We start from the raw sequence: 23,378 nt of genomic DNA, 5'->3' as shown, positions 1-23,378 counted from the left end.
TCTTGTTTCACTCTTCTTGTTTCACTCTTCTTCTTGTTTCACTCTTCTTCTTGTTTCACTTTTCTTCTTGTTTCACTCTTCTTGTTTCTCTCTTCTTCTTGTTTCTCTCTTCTTGTTTCTCTCGTCTTCTTGTTTCACTCTTCTACTTGTGTCTCTCTTCTTGTTTCTCTCCTTGTTTCTCTCCTTCTAGTTTCTCTCTTCTTCTTGTTTCACCCTTCACTCTTGTTTCACTCAGAAGATGGTTCACTAGACAGCCCACAGTGTGTTTACAGCTGGGACAGAAGATGGGTCACTAGACAGCCCACAGTGTGTTTACAGCTGGGACAGAAGAGGATCATTAGACAGCCAACAGTGTGTTTACAGCTGGGACAGAAGATGGGTCACTAGACAGCCCACAGTGTGTTTACAGCTGGGACAGAAGAGGATCATTAGACAGCCAACAGTGTGTTTACAGCTGGGACAGAAGATGGGTCACTAGACAGCCCACAGTGTGTTTACAGCTGGGACAGAAGATGGGTCACTAGACAGCCCACAGTGTGTTTATAGCTGGGACAGAAGATGGGTCACTAGACAGCCCACAGTGTGTTAACAGCTGGGACAGAAGATGGGTCACTAGACAGCCCACAGTGTGTTTACAGCTGGGACAGAAGATGGGTCACTAGACAGCCCACAGTGTGTTTACAGCTGGGACAGAAGAGGATCATTAGACTGCCCACAGTGTGTTTACAGCAGGGACAGAAGAGGATCATTAGACTGCCCACAGCGTGTACAATATCACGACTACCACATCTTGTTGGGTGGAGGTGTGGCCGGTCTGCCACGGCCCGTTTCATTTGGTATCCGTTGGTTACGGCTTTGGGCGGGATTCCATTCCCCCCTGGGTTGTGTTGTACCCGAGAGTACCGACAGGAAAATAACGTAAAGTTATGACTAAATCTACTGTTCCCTGAAGGAGGTAAAATGAGGTTTCGCCGCATGTTTGGCCCCGTGCCGCCGGGTTGTGGGCTCGGGTGAAGAGCGATACTGAATTGATTGAGTGAATCGAAAGCCTCATGGGTTATCACCTGTGGAAGGCGGGGGGGGGGGCTTCCCAGCGAGGTCGGGGATTTCTTTGGCCTTGTCAGGTGTGATTTTAATTCTTCAATCGAAGTCGGAAAAGCACGGATCCCTCCCATTAGTTGTGTTGTACCTCGTTTCCCTCCTTCAGAGAACTGTAGTTATAGTGATGGGGTTGTAGGGTGTAGGGTTTTCCTCCAAATAGCTGACATTCTTTAGCTGTTTAGAAATGGTTTTGTCTGAGAGATGGAAAACATGTGTTATCCACATGGCACCGTGTTCCCTACATCACGTGGTTCGTAAAACAACAGCTGTAGACTAACAGTGAATCACTTACTGAAGGGTCCTTGGTAAACAACAGCTGTAGACTAACAGTGAAATGCTTGGTAAACAACAGGTGTAGACTAACAGTGAAATGCTGACTGAAGGGTCCTTGGTAAACAACAGGTGTAGACTAACAGTGAAATGCTGACTGAAGGGTCCCTGGTAAACAACAGCTGTAGACTAACAGTGAAATGCTGACTGATGGGTCCTTGGTAAACAACAGGTGTAGACTAACAGTGAAATGCTGACTGAAGGGTCCCTGGTAAACAACAGCTGTAGACTAACAGTGAAATGCTGACTGATGGGTCCTTGGTAAACAACAGGTGTAGACCAACAGGGAAATGCTGACTGATGGGTCCTTGGTAAACAACAGGTGTAGACTAACAGTGAAATGCTGACTGACTGAAGGGTCCCTGGTAAACAACAGGTGTAGACTAACAGTGAAATGCTGACTGAAGGGTCCTTGGTAAACAACAGCTGTAGACTAACAGTGAAATGCTGACTGAAGGGTCCCTGGTAAACAACAGTTGTAGACTAACAGTGAAATGCTGACTGATGGGTCCTTGGTAAACAACAGGTGTAGACTAACAGTGAAATGCTGACTGAAGGGTCCCTGGTAAACAACAGCTGTAGACTAACAGTGAAATGCTGACTGATGGGTCCTTGGTAAACAACAGGTGTAGACCAACAGGGAAATGCTGACTGATGGGTCCTTGGTAAACAACAGGTGTAGACTAACAGTGAAATGCTGACTGAAGGGTCCTTGGTAAACAACAGGTGTAGACTAACAGTGAAATGCTGACTGAAGGGTCCCTGGTAAACAACAGGTGTAGACTAACAGTGAAATGCTGACTGAAGGGCCCTTGGTAAACAACAGGTGTGGACTAACAGTGAAATGCTGACTGAAGGGTCCTTGGTAAACAACAGGTGTAGACTAACAGTGAAATGCTGACTGAAGGGCCCTTGGTAAACAACATGTGTGGACTAACAGTGAAATGCTGACTGAAGGGTCCTTGGTAAACAACAGGTGTAGACTAACAGTGAAATGCTGACTGAAGGGTCCCTGGTAAACAACAGGTGTAGACTAACAGTGAAATGCTGACTGAAGGGCCCTTGGTAAACAACAGGTGTGGACTAACAGTGAAATGCTGACTGAAGGGTCCTTGGTAAACAACAGGTGTAGACTAACAGTGAAATGCTGACTGAAGGGTCCTTGGTAAACAACAGGTGTGGACTAACAGTGAAATGCTGACTGAAGGGCCCTTGGTAAACAACAGGTGTAGACTAACAGTGAAATGCTGACTGAAGGGCCCTTGGTAAACAACAGGTGTAGACTAACAGTGAAATCCTGACTGAAGGCTCCCTGGTAAACAACAGGTGTAGACTAACAGTGAAATGCTGACTGAAGGCTCCCTGGTAAACAACAGGTGTAGACTAACAGTGAAATGCTGACTGAAGGCTCCCTGGTAAACAACAGGTGTAGACTAACAGTGAAATGCTGACTGAAGGCTCCCTGGTAAACAACAGGTGTAGACTAACAGTGAAATGCTGACTGAAGGCTCCCTGGTAAACAACAGGTGTAGACTAACAGTGAAATGCTGACTGAAGGCTCCCTGGTAAACAACAGGTGTAGACTAACAGTGAAATGCTGACTGAAGGCTCCCTGGTAAACAACAGGTGTAGACTAACAGGGAAATGCTGACTGACGGGCCCTTCCCAACAATGATAATAGACATATAATATGAAGATGAAGAATAAATACACAATAAGTAACAGTAACATGGCTATATACAGGGAGTACCATGGCTATATACAGGAAGAGGGAGCGCGTCTTGTCTGTTCCTGAAGAGGGAGCGCGTCTTATCTGTTCCTGAAGAGGGAGCGCGTCTTGTCTGTTCCTGAAGAGGGAGCGCGTCTTGTCTGTTCCTGAAGAGGGAGCGCGTCTTGTCTGTTCCTGAAGAGGGAGCGCGTCTTGTCTGTTCCTGAGGAGGGAGCGCGTCTTGTCTGTTCCTGAGGAGGGAGCGCGTCTTGTCTGTTCCTGAAGACAAACATTTATACTTATGCAGAAATGTTTTTATTCTATTCTACTGAGCCATTCACTTTATGCTCCTATTTTTATCTGTTATTATTATTTCTTATTATCGTTGCGCTGTAGAGAAGGAATCTGCAGTTAGAATTTAGTTGGACGGTGTATACCATGTGTATCCCGATACATACTAACTAAACAAATTAATAATTAATGAAACACACTAATTCAACTTGAAACTTGTAGTTCGCTTTATTAGTTATTCTCATATAAATGGACATGTAGCTAGCCTCTGGGATTGAAACAGAGTGTGTAGTACCTTGTCCTCACTTCGTACAGTACTTACATGGGTCCAGAATGTCTTGGTTAGGTCATGTGGATAGGAAAACCGCCCTGGGGAAAAACAGTCATGTGTAATAACAATAGCACGCTATAGCTCCAGTTTGACCTTTCCCCTAGGTACAGATCTGGGATCAGCTTCCCCTCCCCTAATCCTAACCTTGACCATTTAGTGGGGGAAAATGCAAAAAAAAACTGACCCAAAATCAGCATCTTGGGGCAGCAGGGCAGCCTAGTAGTTAGAGCGTTGGACTAGTAACCGGAAGGTTGCAAGCTCAAACCCCGAGCTGACAAGGTAAAAATCTGTCGTTCTGCCCCTGAACAGGCAGTTAACCCACTGTTCCTAGACCGTCATTGAAAATAAGAATTTGTTCTTAACTGACTTGCCTAGTTAAATAAAGGTAAAATAAAATAAATAAATCAAATCTTCTCCGTCCTACCTTGATCCTCCTGTATTACCTCTCCAGGCCCAGAGGTGGCGCTGTCTAAAGAGGAGGAAGTTGACGTGATCCTGCAGAAGAACGACAGCGGGGTGGAGTCAGCTCTGCTCTATGCCAAGGCCTGGTCCAAGTACACCAAGGATCTGCTGGCCTGGGTCGACAAACGCCTGGGACTGGGTTAGTTAAGAAACGCACAAACGCAAGCGCGCATACAGACACACACATATCACCACAACCAACAATCCAATCACACATTCACACTGACTTATCTGCTATGTCTTCCCCCAGACATTGAATGTGCCAAAAGTTATGCCAAAATGGCAGAATCTGCAAAGACGCTCGCGAGTCAACAGGTAATATCTTTTATCTGATTTTAACCATAGTCACACAAACACAGACATAAAATGTAAGCTTTAAACTAAACATAGGTTAACCCTCCTGAACTCACAGTGCACACATCAACATCAACATAGAATGTGACTACTGATATGTTTTCCGTATGTTCGTCTGGCCCACAGGACTATCTGCCGTTCAGAGATATCTATATTTCTACATTTAAGAATGACATTGAGTACAGCCAACTCCTCCTGCAGACTGCCACTGGCCTGCAGACCAACAAATTCATACAGGTACGAATGACAGTCTTTATAGGGGTCAACGACAGTCTTTATAGGGGTCTGTGACAGTCTTTATAGGGGTCAGTGACAGTCTTTATAGGGGTCAGTGACAGTCTTTATGGGGGTCTGTAACAGTCTTTATAGGGGTCAGTGACAGTCTTTATGGGGGTCAGTGACAGCCTTTATAGGGGTCACTGACAGTCTTTATAGGGGTCAGTGACAGTCTTTATAGGGGTCAGTGACAGTCTTTATGGGGGTCAGTGACAGTCTTTATGGGGGTCAGTGACAGTCTTTCTAGGTGTCAATGACAGTCTTTATAAGAGTCAGTGACAGTCTTTATAGGGGTCACTGACAGTCTTTATATGGGTCAGTGACAGTCTTTATAGGGGTCAGTGACAGTCTTTATAGGGGTCAGTGACAGTCTTTATGGGGGTCAGTAACAGTCTTTATGGGGGTCAGTGACAGTCTTTATAGGGGTCAGTGACAGTCTTTATAGGGGTCACTGACAGTCTTTATAGGGGTCAGTGACAGTCTTTATAGGGGTCAGTGACAGTCTTTATAGGGGCCAATGACAGTCTTTATAGGGGTCAGTGACAGTCTTTATAGGGGTCAGTGACAGTCTTTTTATAGGGGTCAGTGACAGTCTTTTTATAGGGATCAGTGACAGTCTTTATAGGGGTCAGTGACAGTCTTTATAGAGGTCAGTGACAGTCTTTATAGGGGTCAGTGACAGTCTTTATATGGGTCAGTGACAGTCTTTATAGGGGCCAATGACAGTCTTTATAGGGGTCAGTGACAGTCTTTTTATAGGGATCAGTGACAGTCTTTATAGGGGTCAGTGACAGTCTTTATAGGGGTCAGTGACAGTCTTTATAGGGGTCAGTGACAGTCTTTATAGAGGTCAGTGACAGTCTTTATAGGGGTCAGTGACAGTCTTTATAGGGGTCACTGACAGTCTTTATAGGGGTCAGTGACAGTCTTTATAGGGGTCAGTGACAGTCTTTATAGGGGTCAGTGACAGTCTTTTTATAGGGATCAGTGACAGTCTTTATAGGGGTCAGTGACAGTCTTTATAGGGGTCAGTGACAGTCTTTATAGGGGTCAGTGACAGTCTTTATAGAGGTCAGTGACAGTCTTTATAGGGGTCAGTGACAGTCTTTATAGGGGTCAGTGACAGTCTTTATAGGGGTCAGTGACAGTCTTTATAGGGGTCAACGGCAGTCTTTATAGGTGTCAACGACAGTCTTTATAGGGGTCATTGACAGTCTTTATAGGTGCCAACAGAACTTCAAGACTCACAATCAGGTAGAGAATGATCTTGTCTCTGACAAGGCAACAATGTATCATTTGGGTTCAAAGTAATTTGTGGGAAAGTGATGTGATATAATGGAATGTACACTATACTATAGTTGGTGCCTCTTTGTGCGTCCTCTAGCCGCTGTTGTCCAGAAAGACTGAGCTGGACAAACTGAGGAAAGACATCAAGGAGCAGTGGCAGAGAGAACAGAAGAAAATGGTATGTGAGACTTCTGTCCCTCTGCTGTTTTCTCTGTGTGTGTACCTGTATCCTCCCTTTAACACACATGTGTACCTGTGCACCTGTCTACCTGTATCCTCCCTATAACATACCTGTCTACCTGTATCCTCCCTTTAACACACCTGTCTACCTGTATCCTCCCTTTAACACACCTGTCTACCTGTATCCTCCCTTTAACACACCTGTCTACCTGTATCCTCCCTATAACACACCTGTCTACCTGTATCCTCCCTTTAACACACCTGTCTACCTGTATCCTCCCTATAACACACCTGTCTACCTGTATCCTCCCTTTAACACACCTGTCTACCTGTATCCTCCCTTTAACACACCTGTCTACCTGTATCCTCCCTTTAACACACCTGTCTACCTGTATCCTCCCTATAACATACCTGTCTACCTGTATCCTCCCTATAACATACCTGTCTACCTGTATCCTCCCTTTAACACACCTGTCTACCTGTATCCTCCCTTTAACACACCTGTCTACCTGTATCCTCCCTATAACACACCTGTCTACCTGTGTACCTGTATCCTCCCTATAAAACACCTGTCTACCTGTATCCTCCCTATAACAGACCTGTCTACCTGTATCCTCCCTATAACACACCTGTCTACCTGTATCCTCCCTATAACACACCTGTCTACCTGTATCCTCCCTATAACACACCTGTCTACCTGTATCCTCCCTATAACAGACCTGTCTACCTGTATCCTCCCTATAACACAGTGTGTCTACCTGTCTACCTATATCCTCCCTATAACACACACTGTGTCTACCTGTCCACCTGTATCCTCCCTATAACACACAGTGTGTCTACCTGTCTACCTGTATCCTCCCTATAACACACAGTGTGTCTACCTGTCTATCTGTATCCTCCCTATAACACACAGTGTGTCTACCTGTCCACCTGTATCCTCCCTATAACACACAGTGTGTCTACCTGTCCACCTGTATCCTCTCTATAACACACAGTGTGTCTACCTATATCCTCCCTATAACTCAGTCTGTCTACCTGTCTATCTCTATCCTCCCTATAACACACCTGTCTACCTGTATCCTCCCTATAACACACCTGTGTACCTGTGCACCGGTCTACCTGTATCCTCCCTATAACACACCTGTCTACCTGTGTACCTGTATCCTCCCTATAACACATCTGTCTACCTGTATCCTCCCTATAACAGACCTGTGTACCTGTATCCTCCCTTTAACACACCTGTCTACCTGTATCCTCCCTATAACACACCTGTGTACCTGTGCACCGGTCTACCTGTATCCTCCCTATAACACACCTGTCTACCTGTATCCTCCCTATAACACACCTGTCTACCTGTGTACCTGTATCCTCCCTATAACACACAGTGTGTCTACCTGTATCCTCCCTATAACACAGTCTGTCTACCTGTATCCTCCCTGTAACACACAGTGTGTCTACCTGTCTACCCGTATCCTCCCTATAACACACAGTGTGTCTACCTGTCCACCTGTATCCTCCCTATAACACACAGTGTGTCTACCTGTCCACCTGTATCCTCCCTATAACACACAGTGTGTCTACCTGTCCACCTGTATCCTCCCTATAACACACAGTGTGTCTACCTGTCCACCTGTATCCTCCCTATAACACACAGTGTGTCTACCTGTCCACCTGTATCCTCCCTATAACACAGTGTGTCTATCCGTATCCTCCCTAATACACACAGTGTGTCTACCTGTCTACCTGTATCCTCCCTATAACACACAGTGTGTCTACCCGTATCCTCCCTATAATACAGTGTCTACCTGTCTACCTGTATCCTCCCTATAACACACAGTGTGTCTACCTGTCCACCTGTATCCTCCCTATAACACAGTGTGTCTACCCGTATCCTCCCTATAACACACAGTCTGTCTACCTGTCCACCTGTATCCTCCCTATAACACACAGTGTGTCTACCTGTCCACCTGTATCCTCCCTATAACACAGTGTGTCTACCCGTATCCTCCCTACAACACACAGTGTGTCTACCTGTCTACCTGTATCCTCCCTATAACACACAGTGTGTCTACCCATATCCTCCCTATAACACAGTGTCTACCTGTCTACCTGTATCCTCCCTATAACACACAGTGTGTCTACCTGTATCCTCCCTATAACACACAGTGTGTCTACCTGTCTATCTGTATCCTCCCTATAACACACAGTCTGTGTACCTGTATCCTCCCTATAACACACAGTGTGTCTACCTGTCTATCTGTATCCTCCCTATAACACACAGTGTGTCTACCTGTATCCTCCCTATAACACAGAGTGTGTCTAACTGTCTATCTCTATCCTCCCTATAACACACAGTGTGTCTACCTGTCTACCTGTATCCTCCCTATAACACACAGTGTGTCTACCTGTCTACCTGTATCCTCCCTATAACACACAGTGTGTCTACCTGTCCACCTGTATCCTCCCTATAACACACAGTGTGTCTACCTGTCTACCTGTATCCTCCCATTTAACACACAGTGTGTCTACCTGTCTACCTGTATCCTCCCTATAACACACAGTGTGTCTACCTGTATCCTCCCTATAACACACAGTGTGTCTACCTGTTCACCTGTATCCTCCCTATAACACACAGTGTGTCTACCTTTATCCTCCCTATAACACACAGTGTGTCTACCTGTCTACCTGTATCCTCCCTATAACACACAGTGTGTCTACCTGTATCCTCCCTATAACACACAGTGTGTCTACCTGTCTATCTGTATCCTCCCTATAACACACAGTCTGTGTACCTGTATCCTCCCTATAACACACAGTGTGTCTACCTGTCTATCTGTATCCTCCCTATAACACACAGTGTGTCTACCTGTATCCTCCCTATAACACAGAGTGTGTCTAACTGTCTATCTCTATCCTCCCTATAACACACAGTGTGTCTACCTGTCTACCTGTATCCTCCCTATAACACACAGTGTGTCTACCTGTCTACCTGTATCCTCCCTATAACACACAGTGTGTCTACCTGTCCACCTGTATCCTCCCTATAACACACAGTGTGTCTACCTGTCTACCTGTATCCTCCCATTTAACACACAGTGTGTCTACCTGTCTACCTGTATCCTCCCTATAACACACAGTGTGTCTACCTGTATCCTCCCTATAACACACAGTGTGTCTACCTGTTCACCTGTATCCTCCCTATAACACACAGTGTGTCTACCTTTATCCTCCCTATAACACACAGTGTGTCTACCTGTCTACCTGTAACCTCCCTATAACACACAGTCTGTCTATCTCTATCCTCCCTATAACACACAGTGTGTCTACCTGTCTACCTGTATCCTCCCTATAACACACAGTGTGTCTACCTGTCCACCTGTATCCTCCCTATAACACACAGTGTGTCTACCTGTCTACCTGTATCCTCCCTATAACACACAGTGTGTCTACCTGTCCACCTGTATCCTCCCCTCTCCTCCTTAGCAAGAGTCCGAGGCGGCTCTGCGTAAGGCTCGGTGGACCCAGGTCCAGAGGAGAGACGAGTACCACAAGGCCCAGTCCTCAGCCAGCCGCTCCCAGGAGGAACAGTCCAAACAGCTGGACAAGAAGAGGAAACTGGAGGAGGAGGCTCTTCAGAAGGTATGAGGGGAGAAACTGGAGGAGGAGGCTCTTCAGAAGGTATGAGGGGAGAAACTGGAGGAGGAGGCTCTTCAGAAGGTATGAGGGGAGAAACTGGAAGAGGATGCTCTTCAGAAGGTATGAGGGGAGACACTGGAGGAGGAGGCTCTTCAGAAGGTATGAGGGGAGAAACTGGAGGAGGAGGCTCTTCAGAAGGTATGAGGAGAGAAATATACTGATGTTTAATGAGCTGAAATAAAACATACCAGAAATGTTCCATAGGCACCAAAATCTTTTTTTCTCATATGTTTTGCACAAATTTGTTTACATATTCTGTTAGTGAGTATTTCTCCTTTGCCAAGATAATTAATCCACCTGACAGGGGCAGCATTTCAAGAAGCTGATTAAACAGTATGATAATTACATAGGTGCACCTTGTGCTGGGGACAATAAAAGGCCACTCTAAAATGTGCAGTTTTGCCACAGAAGTCTGAAGTTTTGAGGGAGCGTGCAATTGGCATGCTGACTGCAGGAATGTCCACCAGAGCTGTTGCCAGAGAATTGAATGTTAATTTTTCTACCACAAGCCGCCTCCAACGTCGTTTTGGAGAATTTGGAAGTACGTCCAACCGGCCTCACAACCGCAGACACGAGCTCAGGACCTCCACATCCGGCTTCTTCACCAGCTGGATCATCTGAGACCAGCCACCCGGACATCTGATGAGACTGTGGGTTTACACAACCAAAGTATTTCTGCACAAACTGTCAGAAACCGTCTCAGGGAAGATCATCCGCGTCCTCTTCATCCTCACCAGGGCCTTGACCTGACTGCAGGTCGGCATCAAAACCCGACTTCAGTGGGCAAATGCTCACCTTCGATGGCCACTGGCAAGCTGGAGAATTGGGCTCTTTAGGGATGAATCCCGGTTTCTACTGTACCGGGCAGATGGCAGATCTTGTGGGCGAGCGGTTTGCTGATGTCAATGTTGTGAACAGAGCTGGAGATGTGTCATGCTGCATGAGGCAAATGGTGGTCACACCAGATACGGACTGGTTTTCTGATCCATGCCCCTACCTTTTTTAAGGTATCTGTGACCAACAGATGCATATTTGTATTCCCAGTAATGTGGAATCCATAGATTAGGGTGTGCAAACTTTTTGGATCAAGGGCCACATCGGGATTTTGAAGTTCAACGGAGGTCTGCATTTTTGGGGGGACCAATTGTTCGTTAAAATCAATTTGGGGGGGCCTCCCGAGTGCCACAACGGTCTAAGGCACTGCATCGCAGTGCTTGAGGCAGCACTACAGACCCGGGTTCGATCCCAAGCTGTGTCAAAGCTGGCCGTGACTGGGAGACCCATGAGGCGGCGCACAATTGGCCCAGCGTCGTCCGGGTTAGTAGAAGGTTTGGCAGGCCGAGATTTCCTCGTCCCATCGCTCTCTAGTGACTCCTGTGGCGGGCCGGGTCCGTTCACGCTGACACGGTCGCCAGGTGTACGGTGTTTTCCTCCTGGGTTGATCTCTATATTCCTGTGTTACTGATCTCTATACCCCCTGTGTTACTGATCTCTATACCCCCTGTGTTACTGATCTCTATATTCCTGTATTACTGATCTCTATATTCCTGTGTTACTGATCTCTATATTCCTGTATTACTGATCTCTATATTCCTGTATTACTGATCTCTATACCCCTGTGTTACTGATCTCTACCCCTGTGTTACTGATCTCTATACCCCCTGTGTTACTGATCTCTATACCCCTGTGTTACTGATCTCTACCCCTGTGTTACTGATCTCTACCCCTGTGTTACTGATCTCTATACCCCCTGTGTTACTGATCTCTATACCCCTGTGTTACTGATCTCTATACCCCCGGTGTTACTGATCTCTATACCCCCTGTGTTACTGATCTCTATACCCCTGTGTTACTGATCTCTATACCCCTGTGTTACTGATCTCTATATTCCTGTGTTACTGATCTCTATACCCCCTGTGTTACTGATCTCTATATTCCTGTGTTACTGATCTCTATATTCCTGTGTTACTGATCTCTATACCCCCTGTGTTACTGATCTCTATATTCATGTATTACTGATCCCTATACCCCTGTGTTACTGATCTCTACCCCTGTGTTACTAATCTCTATACCCCTGTGTTACTGATCTCTATACCCCCTGTGTTACTGATCTCTACCCCTGTGTTACTAATCTCTATACCCCTGTGTTACTGATCTCTATACCCCATGTGTTACTGATCTCTACCCCTGTGTTACTAATCTCTATACCCCTGTGTTACTGATCTCTATACCCCCTGTGTTACTGATCTCTACCCCTGTGTTACTAATCTCTATACCCCTGTGTTACTGATCTCTATACCCCCTGTGTTACTGATCTCTATACCCCTGTGTTACTAATCTCTATACCCCTGTGTTACTGATCTCTATACCCCCTGTGTTACTGATCTCTATATTCATGTATTACTGATCCCTATACCCCTGTGTTACTGATCTCTACCCCTGTGTTACTAATCTCTATACCCCTGTGTTACTGATCTCTACCCCTGTGTTACTGATCTATACCCCTGTGTTACTGATCTCTATACCCCTGTGTTACTGATCTCTACCCCTGTGTTACTGATCTATACCCCTGTGTTACTGATCTCTATACCCCTGTGTTACTGATCTATATACCCCTGTGTTACTGATCTCTACCCCTGTGTTACTGATCTATACCCCTGTGTTACTGATCTCTACCCCTGTGTTACTGATCTATACCCCTGTGTTACTGATCTATACCCCTGTGTTACTGATCTCTATACCCCTGTGTTACTGATCTCTATACCCCTGTGTTACTGATCTCTAGACCCCCTGTATTACTGATCTCTATACCCCTGTGTTACTGATCTCTATACCCCCTGTGTTACTGATCTCTATACCCCCTGTGTTACTGATCTCTATACCCCCTGTGTTACTGATCTCTATACCCCTGTGTTACTGATCTCTATACCCCCTGTGTTACTGATCTCTATACCCCCTGTGTTACTGATCTCTATACCCCCTGTGTTACGGATCTCTATATTCCTGTATTACTGATCTCTATATTCCTGTATTACAGATCTCTATATTCCTGTATTACAGATCTCTATACCCCTGTATTACTGATCTCTATACCCCTGTGTTACTGATCTCTATACCCCTGTGTTACTGATCTTTATATTCATGTATTACTGATCTCTATACCCCCTGTATTACTGATCTCTATACCCCCTGTGTTACTGATCTCTATACCCCCTGTGTTACTGATCTCTATACCCCCGGTGTTACTGATCTCTATACCCCCTGTGTTACTGATCTCTATACCCCCTGTGTTACTGATCTCTATACCCCCTGTGTTACTGATCTCTATACCCCCTGTATTACTGATCCCTATACCCCTGTATTACTGATCTCTATACCCCTGTATTACTGATCCCTATACCCCTGTATTACTGATCTCTATACCCCTGTGTTACTGATCTCTATACCCCTGTGTTACTGATCTCTATACCCCCTGTGTTACTGATCTCTATACCCCTGTGTTACTGATCTCTATACCCCCTGTGTTACTGATCTCTATACCCCTGTGTTACTGATCTCTATACCCCCTGTGTTACTGATCTCTATACCCCCTGTGTTACTGATCTCTATACCCCCTGTGTTACTGATCTCTATACCCCCTGTGTTACTGATCTCTATACCCCCTGTGTTACTGATCTCTATACCCCCTGTGTTACTGATCTCTATACCCCCTGTGTTACTGATCTCTATACCCCCTGTGTTACTGATCTCTATACCCCCGGTGTTACTGATCTCTATACCCCCTGTGTTACTGATCTCTATACCCCCTGTGTTACTGATCTCTATACCCCCTGTATTACTGATCTCTATACCCCCTGTGTTACTGATCTCTATACCCCCTGTGTTACTGATCTCTATACCCCCTGTGTTACTGATCTCTATACCCCCTGTGTTACTAATCTCTATACCCCCTGTGTTACTAATCTCTATACCCCCTGTGTTACTGATCTCTATACCCCCTGTGTTACTGATCTCTATACCCCCTGTGTTACTGATCTCTATACCCCCTGTGTTACTGATCTCTATACCCCCTGTGTTACTGATCTCTATACCCCCTGTGTTACTAATCTCTATACCCCTGTGTTACTGATCTCTATACCCCTGTGTTACTGATCTCTATACCCCTGTGTTACTGATCTCTATACCCCCTGTGTTACTGATCTCTATACCCCCTGTGTTACTGATCTCTATACCCCCTGTGTTACTGATCTCTATACCCCCTGTGTTACTGATCTCTATACCCCTGTGTTACTAATCTCTATACCCCCTGTGTTACTGATCTCTATACCCCCTGTGTTACTGATCTCTATACCCCCTGTGTTACTGATCTCTATACCCCCTGTGTTACTGATCTCTATACCCCCTGTGTTACTGATCTCTATACCCCTGTGTTACTGATCTCTATACCCCTGTATTACTGATCTCTATACCCCCTGTGTTACTGATCTCTATACCCCTGTATTACTGATCTCTATACCCCCTGTATTACTGATCTCTATACCCCTGTGTTACTGATCTCTATACCCCCTGTGTTACTGATCTCTATACCCCCTGTGTTACTGATCTCTATACCCCCTGTGTTACTGATCTCTATACCCCCTGTGTTACTGATCTCTATACCCCCTGTGTTACTGATCTCTATACCCCCTGTGTTACTGATCTCTATATCCCTGTGTTACTGATCTCTATACCCCCTGTGTTACTGATCTCTATACCCCCTGTGTTACTGATCTCTATACCCCCTGTGTTACTGATCTCTATACCCCCTGTGTTACTGATCTCTATACCCCCTGTGTTACTGATCTCTATACCCCCTGTGTTACTGATCTCTATACCCCCTGTGTTACTGATCTCTATACCCCCTGTGTTACTAATCTCTATACCCCTGTGTTACTGATCTCTATACCCCCTGTGTTACTGATCTCTATACCCCCTGTGTTACTGATCTCTACCCCTGTGTTACTGATCTCTATACCCCCTGTGTTACTGATCTCTATACCCCCTGTGTTACTAATCTCTATACCCCTGTGTTACTGATCTCTATACCCCCTGTGTTACTGATCTCTATACCCCCTGTGTTACTGATCTCTATACCCCCTGTGTTACTGATCTCTACCCCTGTGTTACTGATCTCTATACCCCCTGTGTTACTGATCTCTATACCCCCTGTGTTACTGATCTCTATACCCCCTGTGTTACTGATCTCTATACCCCCTGTGTTACTAATCTCTATACCCCTGTGTTACTGATCTCTATACCCCCTGTGTTACTGATCTCTATACCCCCTGTGTTACTGATCTCTATACCCCCTGTGTTACTGATCTCTATACCCCTGTGTTACTGATCTCTATACCCCCTGTGTTACTGATCTCTATACCCCCTGTGTTACTGATCTCTATACCCCCTGTGTTACTGATCTCTATACCCCTGTGTTACTGATCTCTATACCCCCGGTGTTACTGATCTCTATACCCCCTGTGTTACTGATCTCTATACCCCCTGTGTTACTGATCTCTATACCCCCTGTGTTACTGATCTCTATACCCCCTGTGTTACTAATCTCTATACCCCTGTGTTACTGATCTCTATACCCCCTGTGTTACTGATCTCTATACCCCCTGTGTTACTGATCTCTATACCCCCTGTGTTACTGATCTCTATACCCCCTGTGTTACTGATCTCTATACCCCTGTGTTACTGATCTCTATACCCCCTGTGTTACTGATCTCTATACCCCCTGTGTTACTGATCTCTATACCCCCTGTATTACTGATCTCTATACCCCCTGTGTTACTGATCTCTATACCCCCTGTGTTACTGATCTCTATACCCCTGTGTTACTGATCTCTATACCCCCTGTGTTACTGATCTCTATACCCCCTGTGTTACTGATCTCTATACCCCCTGTGTTACTGATCTCTATACCCCCTGTGTTACTGATCTCTATACCCCCTGTGTTACTGATCTCTATACCCCTGTGTTACTGATCTCTATACCCCCTGTGTTACTGATCTCTATACCCCCTGTGTTACTGATCTCTATACCCCCTGTATTACTGATCTCTATACCCCCTGTGTTACTGATCTCTATACCCCCTGTGTTACTGATCTCTATACCCCTGTGTTACTGATCTCTATACCCCCTGTGTTACTGATCTCTATACCCCCTGTGTTACTGATCTCTATACCCCCTGTGTTACTGATCTCTATACCCCCTGTGTTACTGATCTCTATACCCCCTGTGTTACTGATCTCTACCCCTGTACGGCTGATGTGTAACTAGCTTGTTAGAAGGCCCCCAAGGCTCTTGCGTAGTTCTGAAAGAATTGAATAGGTAGATAGATCCACACTCATTCAGATAATAACAGTTGAGATAGATCCACACTCATTCAGATAATAACAGGTTTTGCCATTCCTCTCCCCCTCTCTCTACCAGTACAGAGCCTGTTATTCCTCTCTCTCTCTCTCTCTCTCTCTCAGGCTGAGGATGCCAGAGACCAGTACAAAGCCTGTTATTCCCCTCTCTCTCTCTCTCTATCTCAGGCTGAGGATGCCAGACCAGTACAGAGCCTGCTATTCCCCTCTCTCTCTCTCTCTCTCTCTCTCTCAGGCTGAGGATGCCAGACCAATACAGAGTGTGTTATTCTCCTCTCTATCTCAGGCTGAGGATGCCAGACCAGTACAGAGTGTGTTATTCCCCTCTCTCTATCTCAGGCTGAGGATGCCAGACCAGTACAGAGCCTGCTATCCCCCCCCCCCCCCCTCTGTCTCTCTCTCTCTCTCTCTCTCAGGCTGAGGATGCCAGACCAGTACAGAGCCTGTTATTCCCCTCTCTCTCTCTCTATCTCAGGCTGAGGATGCCAGAGACCAGTACAGATCCTGTGTAACTGATGCAGGGGCCAGGAGGGCAGTGCTGGCCAGCACCAAGACAGACATCCTCACTCAGATCAGAGAACTGGTGACTCAGTGTGACCTCACACTCAAAGCTGTAAGTTATAGTCTCTTCAGAGTATCAGGAGCCAGGCTTGACATGAGTATAGCTCCAGAGGTTATGTGACTGGATGTCATAAAAATGGGTCTGTATATAAGGGTGTCATATATAAACATTGTCCAATGTTGTTGTTGTTTTTTTTAACGGGCAAAATGCCGTAAATCCTATTTGAAAGCATTCTAACTTTCCCCCTCTCCCTCCCTCTTTCTCCAGGTGACAGTCAACTGGCTCCAGCTGCAGCAGGCCCAGACCGTGTCTCTCCCCGGCCACTACCAGGCCCTGTGTGAAAACGCTAAGATGTACGAGCCTGGACAGAGATACGCCGAGTTTGTCCGTAATCTTCCCAAAGATCAGATACACATGGAGTCCTTCTCCGTTGACGAACGGTTAGTCGACTTATACTCACTTACATACTTAGGCTTCGTCTCAAATGGCATTGGAAAGACCTCAAAGACCTCGCCAGTACACTAAATATAGATTTGTGCTCCATTTTGATTTTTTGGGGGACTTAGAAGTCCTACGTCAAGGTTCACTAAAGGTCAAAGTTTAGTCTTCAGTCATTGTTTTGTTTTCGTCAAGTCCTAACGTTTAACCAGGTGTTTCATTACAGTTTCACTTTTTTTTTTGTTTGTTTGCTAGAGACACAAACAGAATCGGAGAGAAAATGAAAACAGTTTTCAGTTTGATTGTGGACTGGCGCCTTTTCCCTCATCACCTCCCATTGTCTTCCATGTTCTGTCACTGTCCGTGCACTGTAGTACTGACTTCTCACAGAGTAACACTATGAGACAGAGAGAGAAAGAGAGCTAGAAGGGGTGTGAGGGGTTTGTGGGAGAGAGAGTTAGGGAGAGAGAGTAGGGAGGGAGAGAGAGAGTAGTAGGGAGAGAGAGTAGGGAGAGAGAGTAGTAGGGAGAGAGAGTAGGGAGAGAGAGAGAGTAGTAGGGAGAGAGTTGAATTCGAGCCCTTCCTGAGGAAATAACTGTGGAGAGCACTGAATGTAGCACAGTAGATTGAGTGTGGGATTCTGGCTCAGCGTTTTGAACTAGCTCAAAAAGTTCAGCGCTCTACTTGAGTGATTAAATCGATGTTTCTTAAAGGGATTGAGTGATTCCATGTCTATGTACAGTGCCTTGCGAAAGTATTCGGCCCCCTTGAACTTTGCGACCTTTTGCCACATTTCAGGCTTCAAACATAAAGATATAAAACTGTATTTTTTTGTGAAGAATCAACAACAAGTGGGACACAATCATGAAGTGGAACGACATTTATTGGATATTTCAAACTTTTTTAACAAATCAAAAACTGAAAAATTGGGCGTGCAAAATTATTCAGCCCCCTTAAGTTAATACTTTGTAGCGCCACCTTTTGCTGCGATTACAGCTGTAAGTCGCTTGGGGTATGTCTCTATCAGTTTTGCACATCGAGAGACTGAAATGTTTTCCCATTCCTCCTTGCAAAACAGCTCGAGCTCAGTGAGGTTGGATGGAGAGCATTTGTGAACAGCAGTTTTCAGTTCTTTCCACAGATTCTCGATTGGATTCAGGTCTGGACTTTGACTTGGCCATTCTAACACCTGGATATGTTTATTTTTGAATCATTCCATTGTAGATTTTGCTTTATGTTTTGGATCATTGTCTTGTTGGAAGACAAATCTCCGTCCCAGTCTCAGGTCTTTTGCAGACTCCATCAGGTTTTCTTCCAGAATGGTCCTGTATTTGGCTCCATCCATCTTCCCATCAATTTTAACCATCTTCCCTGTCCCTGCTGAAGAAAAGCAGGCCCAAACCATGATGCTGCCACCACCATGTTTGACAGTGGGGATGGTGTGTTCAGGGTGATGAGCTGTGTTGCTTTTACGCCAAACATAACGTTTTACCAACTGTCTGTCTACATCTGTCCAATGTATGTCCAATACCGGTCAAAAGTTTTAGGTATATTCAAGGGTTTTTCTTCATTTTTACTATTTTCTACATTGTATAATAATAGTGAAGACATCAAAACTGGAATCATGTAGTAACCCAAAAAGTATAAAATATATTTTATATTTGACATTCTTCAAATAGCCACCTTTTGCCTTGATGACTGCTTTGCACACTCTTGGCATTCTCTCAACCAGCTTCATGAGGTAGTCACCTGGAATGCATTTCAATTAACAGGTGTGCCGTCTTAAAAGTACATTTATGGAATTTCTTTCATTCTTAATGCGTTTGAGCCAATCAGTTGTGTTGTGACAAGGTAGGGGTGGTATACAGAAGATAGCCCTATTTGGTGAAAGACCAAGTCCAAAAGTTCAAGAACTTTGAAAGTTTCTTCAAGTGCAGTCACAAATACCATCAAGCACTATGATGAAACTGGCTCTCATGAGGACCACCACAGGAAAGGAAGACCCAGAGTTACCTCTGCTGCAGAGGATAAGTTCATTAGAGTTACCAGCCTCAGAATTTGCAACAACTAAAGCAGGAAGTACCAGTGACTCGGTCTATAAAAAAAATGGTCAGATGAAGCAGATGCTAAACTACAGGACACACTGATCTAAAGGGTAGAGCAGCAGCTTTCAAAAAGCTGGACTCTAACCCTGATGCTTATATGAAATCCCGCTATGCCCTCTGACGAACCATCAAACAGGCAAAGCGTCAATACAGGACTAAGATTGAATCATACTACACCGGCTCCAATGCTCGTCTTATGTGGCAGGGCCTGCAAACTATTACAAACTACAAAGGGAAGCACAGCTGCGAGCTGCCCAGTGACACGAGCCTACCAGACGAGCTAAATGAGTAATATGCTCACTTCAAAGCAAGCAACACTGAAGCATGCATGAGAGCACCAGCTGTTCCGGACAACTGTGTGATCCCACTCTCCATAGCCGATGTGAGTAAGACCTTTAAACAGGTCAACATTCACAAGGCCGCAGGGCGAGACGGATTACCAGGACGTATTCTCCGAGCATGCGCTGACCAACTGGCAAGTGTCTTCACTGACATTTTCAACCTCTCCCTGTCCGAGTCTGTAATACTAACATGTTTCAAGCAGAACACCATAGTCCCTGGGCCCAAGAACACTAAGATAACCTGCCTAAATGACTACTCTTGTCCCGTCACTGCAACTCCCATACGGACTCGGGGGAGTCGACGGTCGAGAGCCAAAACACGGTCCTGCCAAGCCGCACTGCTTTTTTTACACACTGCTCGCTTAACCAGGAATCCAGCCACACAAAGGACATGAGGAAGGAAGGAAACACCGTACAGCGTGCATTCGCCCGGCCTGCCACCTCTCTAGAGCGCGATGGGACTAGAACATTCCTTCCCCTAACCCGGATGACACTGGGCCGGTGGGCGGCCGGCTGCGACACAACCTGGGATCGAACCCTGGGTTTAAAGGGACGCTTATAGCACTGCGATGCAGTGCCTTAGACCGCGGCTCCACTCGGGAGGCCCTGTAAATTAGGTATTTCTGTTTTATTTTTAATACGTTTGCAAACATGTCTAAAAAAAACTGTTTTCGCTTTGTCATTATGGGGTATTGTGATGTCATTATGGGGTATTGTGATGTCATTATGGGGTATTGTGACGTCATTATGGGGTATTGTGATGTCATTATGGGGTATTGTGATGTCATTATGGGGTATTGTGACGTCATTATGGGGTATTGTGATGTCATTATGGGGTATTGTGATGTCATTATGGGGTATTGTGATGTCATTATGGGGTATTGTGATGTCATTATGGGGTATTGTGATGTCATTATGGGGTATTTTGTGTAGATTGATGAGGGGAAAAGGTTGCAACGTAACAAAATGTGGAAAAAGTCAAGGGGTCTGAATACTTTCCGAATGCACTGTACAAGCCAGGGTAGTCCTCATCCTGTTGTTGCTGCTGCTGGGAGGCCTGTGGGCGTCCTAGGGGGAAATATTCTCAAACTGTTTGGACACGACAGACAGAAGTTGGCAGATGAGCTGTATCGACTTCAGACGAGTCCCAAGGGTTCGTAAAGCAGGTCAAGCCATTTTGAACGTGACCTGACGATTTTGTGAGAAGACAGATTTAGTCTGACAAACAAACTTTCACCGCAGATGCTAAAGTGTGACAAAGGCGTATTTGGTGGATAGAAACGCATTCAATGCAACAAAAAACAACAGATACTGTATCTTAAACTGACACATGTTTATGGGAATTTTCTTAATATGCTAATTTGACTTCAGTGGGGGCACGGCCATCGACCTTAAACTTGCCCCTCCAAGTTAATATTTAACAGTCTGTCTGCCTCCCCCTCCAGGTTTCCTGTGTTCAACAAGCGTTCAACGGGCAGCACCAGTTCCCATAGTAACCTGTCCCAGGTGTCCCTCATCTCCGGTGATGTCCTGAGTGGCGACGAGGTGGATAGTCCTCTGGGGTCACGACCTGAGGAAAGGTCCAACAGCGCCACGGACATACAAGGTACAGAGACACAGTCAGACAATAGTAGTAAACAAAACCTCTACCACTACCCAATACAAGGTACAGTACCTCTACCCAACACAAGGTACAGTACCTCTACACAACACAATACAAGGTACAGTACCTCTACCCAACCCAACACAAGGTACAGTACCTCTACCCAACACAATACAAGGTACCGTACCTCTACCCAACCCAACACAAGGTACAATACCTCTACCCAACACAAGGTACCGTACCTCTACCCAACCCAACACAAGGTACCGTACCTCTACCCAACCCAACACAAGGTACAGTACCTCTACCCAACACAACACAAGGTACAGTACCTCTACCCAACACAAGGTACAGTACCTCTACCCAACACAAGGTACAGTACCTCTACCCAACACAATACAAGGTACAGTACCTCTACCCAACACAAGGTACAGTACCTCTACCCAACACAACACAAGGTACAGTACCTCTACCCAACACAACACAAGGTACAGTACCACTACCCAACACAACACAAGGTACAGTACCTCTACCCAACACAAGGTACAGTACCTCTACCCAACACAACACAAGGTACAGTACCTCTACCCAACACAAGGTACCGTACCTCTACCCAACACAATATAAGGTACAGTACCTCTACACAACACAAGGTACAGTACCTCTACCCAACACAAGGTACAGTACCTCTACCCAACACAAGGTACAGTACCTCTACCCAACACAAGGTACAGTACCTCTACCCAACACAAGGTACAGTACCTCTACCCAACACAAGGTACAGTACCTCTACCCAACACAATACAAGGTACAGTACCTCTACCCAACACAATACAAGGTACAGTACCTCTACCCAACACAAGGTACAGTACCTCTACCCAACACAACACAAGGTACAGTACCTCTACCTAACACAACACAAGGTACAGTACCTCTACCCAACACAAGGTACAGTACCTCTACCCAACACAACACAAGGTACAGTACCTCTACCCAACACAAGGTACAGTACCTCTACCCAACACAAGGTACAGTACCTCTACCCAACACAAGGGACAGTATCTCTACCCAACACAACACAAGGTACAGTACCTCTACCCAACACAACACAAGGTACAGTACTTCTACCCAACACAAGGTACCGTACCTCTACCCAACACAATATGAGGTACAGTACCTCTACCCAACACAAGGTACAGTACCTCTACCCAACACAAGGTACAGTACCTCTACCCAACACAAGGTACAGTACCTCTACCCAACACAAGGTACAGTACCTCTACCCAACACAATACAAGGTACAGTACCTCTACCCAACACAATATAAGGTACAGTACCTCTACACAACACAAGGTACAGTACCTCTACCCAACACAAGGTACACTACCTCTACCCAACACAAGGTACAGTACCTCTACCCAACACAAGGTACAGTACCTCTACCCAACACAAGGTACAGTACCTCTACCCAACACAATACAAGGTACAGTACCTCTACCCAACACAAGGTACAGTGCCTCTACCCAACACAATACAAGGTACAGTACCTCTACAGTTGGTATACTGTAGCCAGACAGTTGGTATACTGCAGTCAGACAGTTGGTATACTGCAGTCAGACAGTTGGTATACTGCAGCCAGACAGTTGGTATACTGTAGCCAGACAGTTGGTATACTATAGCCAGACAGTTGGTATACTATAGCCAGACAGTTGGTATACTGTAGCCAGACAGTTGGTATGCTGTAGCCAGACAGTTGGCATGCTGTAGCCAGACAGTTGGTATACTGTAGCCAGACATTTGCGCCATATCGGTATACTGTAGCCAGACAGTTGGTATACTGTAGCCAGACAGTTGGTATGCTGTAGCCAGACAGTTGGTATGCTGTAGCCAGACAGTTGGT

At 45.7% G+C, this 23,378-nt stretch overlaps 1 protein-coding gene across 2 annotated transcripts in view; it reads left to right on the top strand.

The window, feature by feature from the left end:
- LOC139387053 (rho GTPase-activating protein 29-like) overlaps positions 1–23,378 on the top strand; it is an 88,198-nt gene that overhangs the window by 46,595 nt on the left and 18,225 nt on the right. For both annotated transcript variants that reach the window (XM_071133033.1, XM_071133032.1), the window contains 8 exons: positions 4,213–4,362; positions 4,474–4,538; positions 4,704–4,814; positions 6,238–6,318; positions 9,804–9,959; positions 16,905–17,042; positions 17,259–17,431; positions 21,321–21,481. In XM_071133033.1, coding sequence (XP_070989134.1) covers positions 4,213–4,362; positions 4,474–4,538; positions 4,704–4,814; positions 6,238–6,318; positions 9,804–9,959; positions 16,905–17,042; positions 17,259–17,431; positions 21,321–21,481 — 1,035 coding nt within the window. The remainder of the gene's footprint in view (positions 1–4,212; positions 4,363–4,473; positions 4,539–4,703; positions 4,815–6,237; positions 6,319–9,803; positions 9,960–16,904; positions 17,043–17,258; positions 17,432–21,320; positions 21,482–23,378) is intronic.

The sequence above is a fragment of the Oncorhynchus clarkii genome, chromosome 28 (assembly GCF_045791955.1).
Source record: "Oncorhynchus clarkii lewisi isolate Uvic-CL-2024 chromosome 28, UVic_Ocla_1.0, whole genome shotgun sequence".
NCBI lineage: Eukaryota > Metazoa > Chordata > Actinopteri > Salmoniformes > Salmonidae > Oncorhynchus > Oncorhynchus clarkii.
Note: the sequence above shows the minus strand (reverse complement) of the source record. Positions and strands in the feature narration are given on the sequence as shown.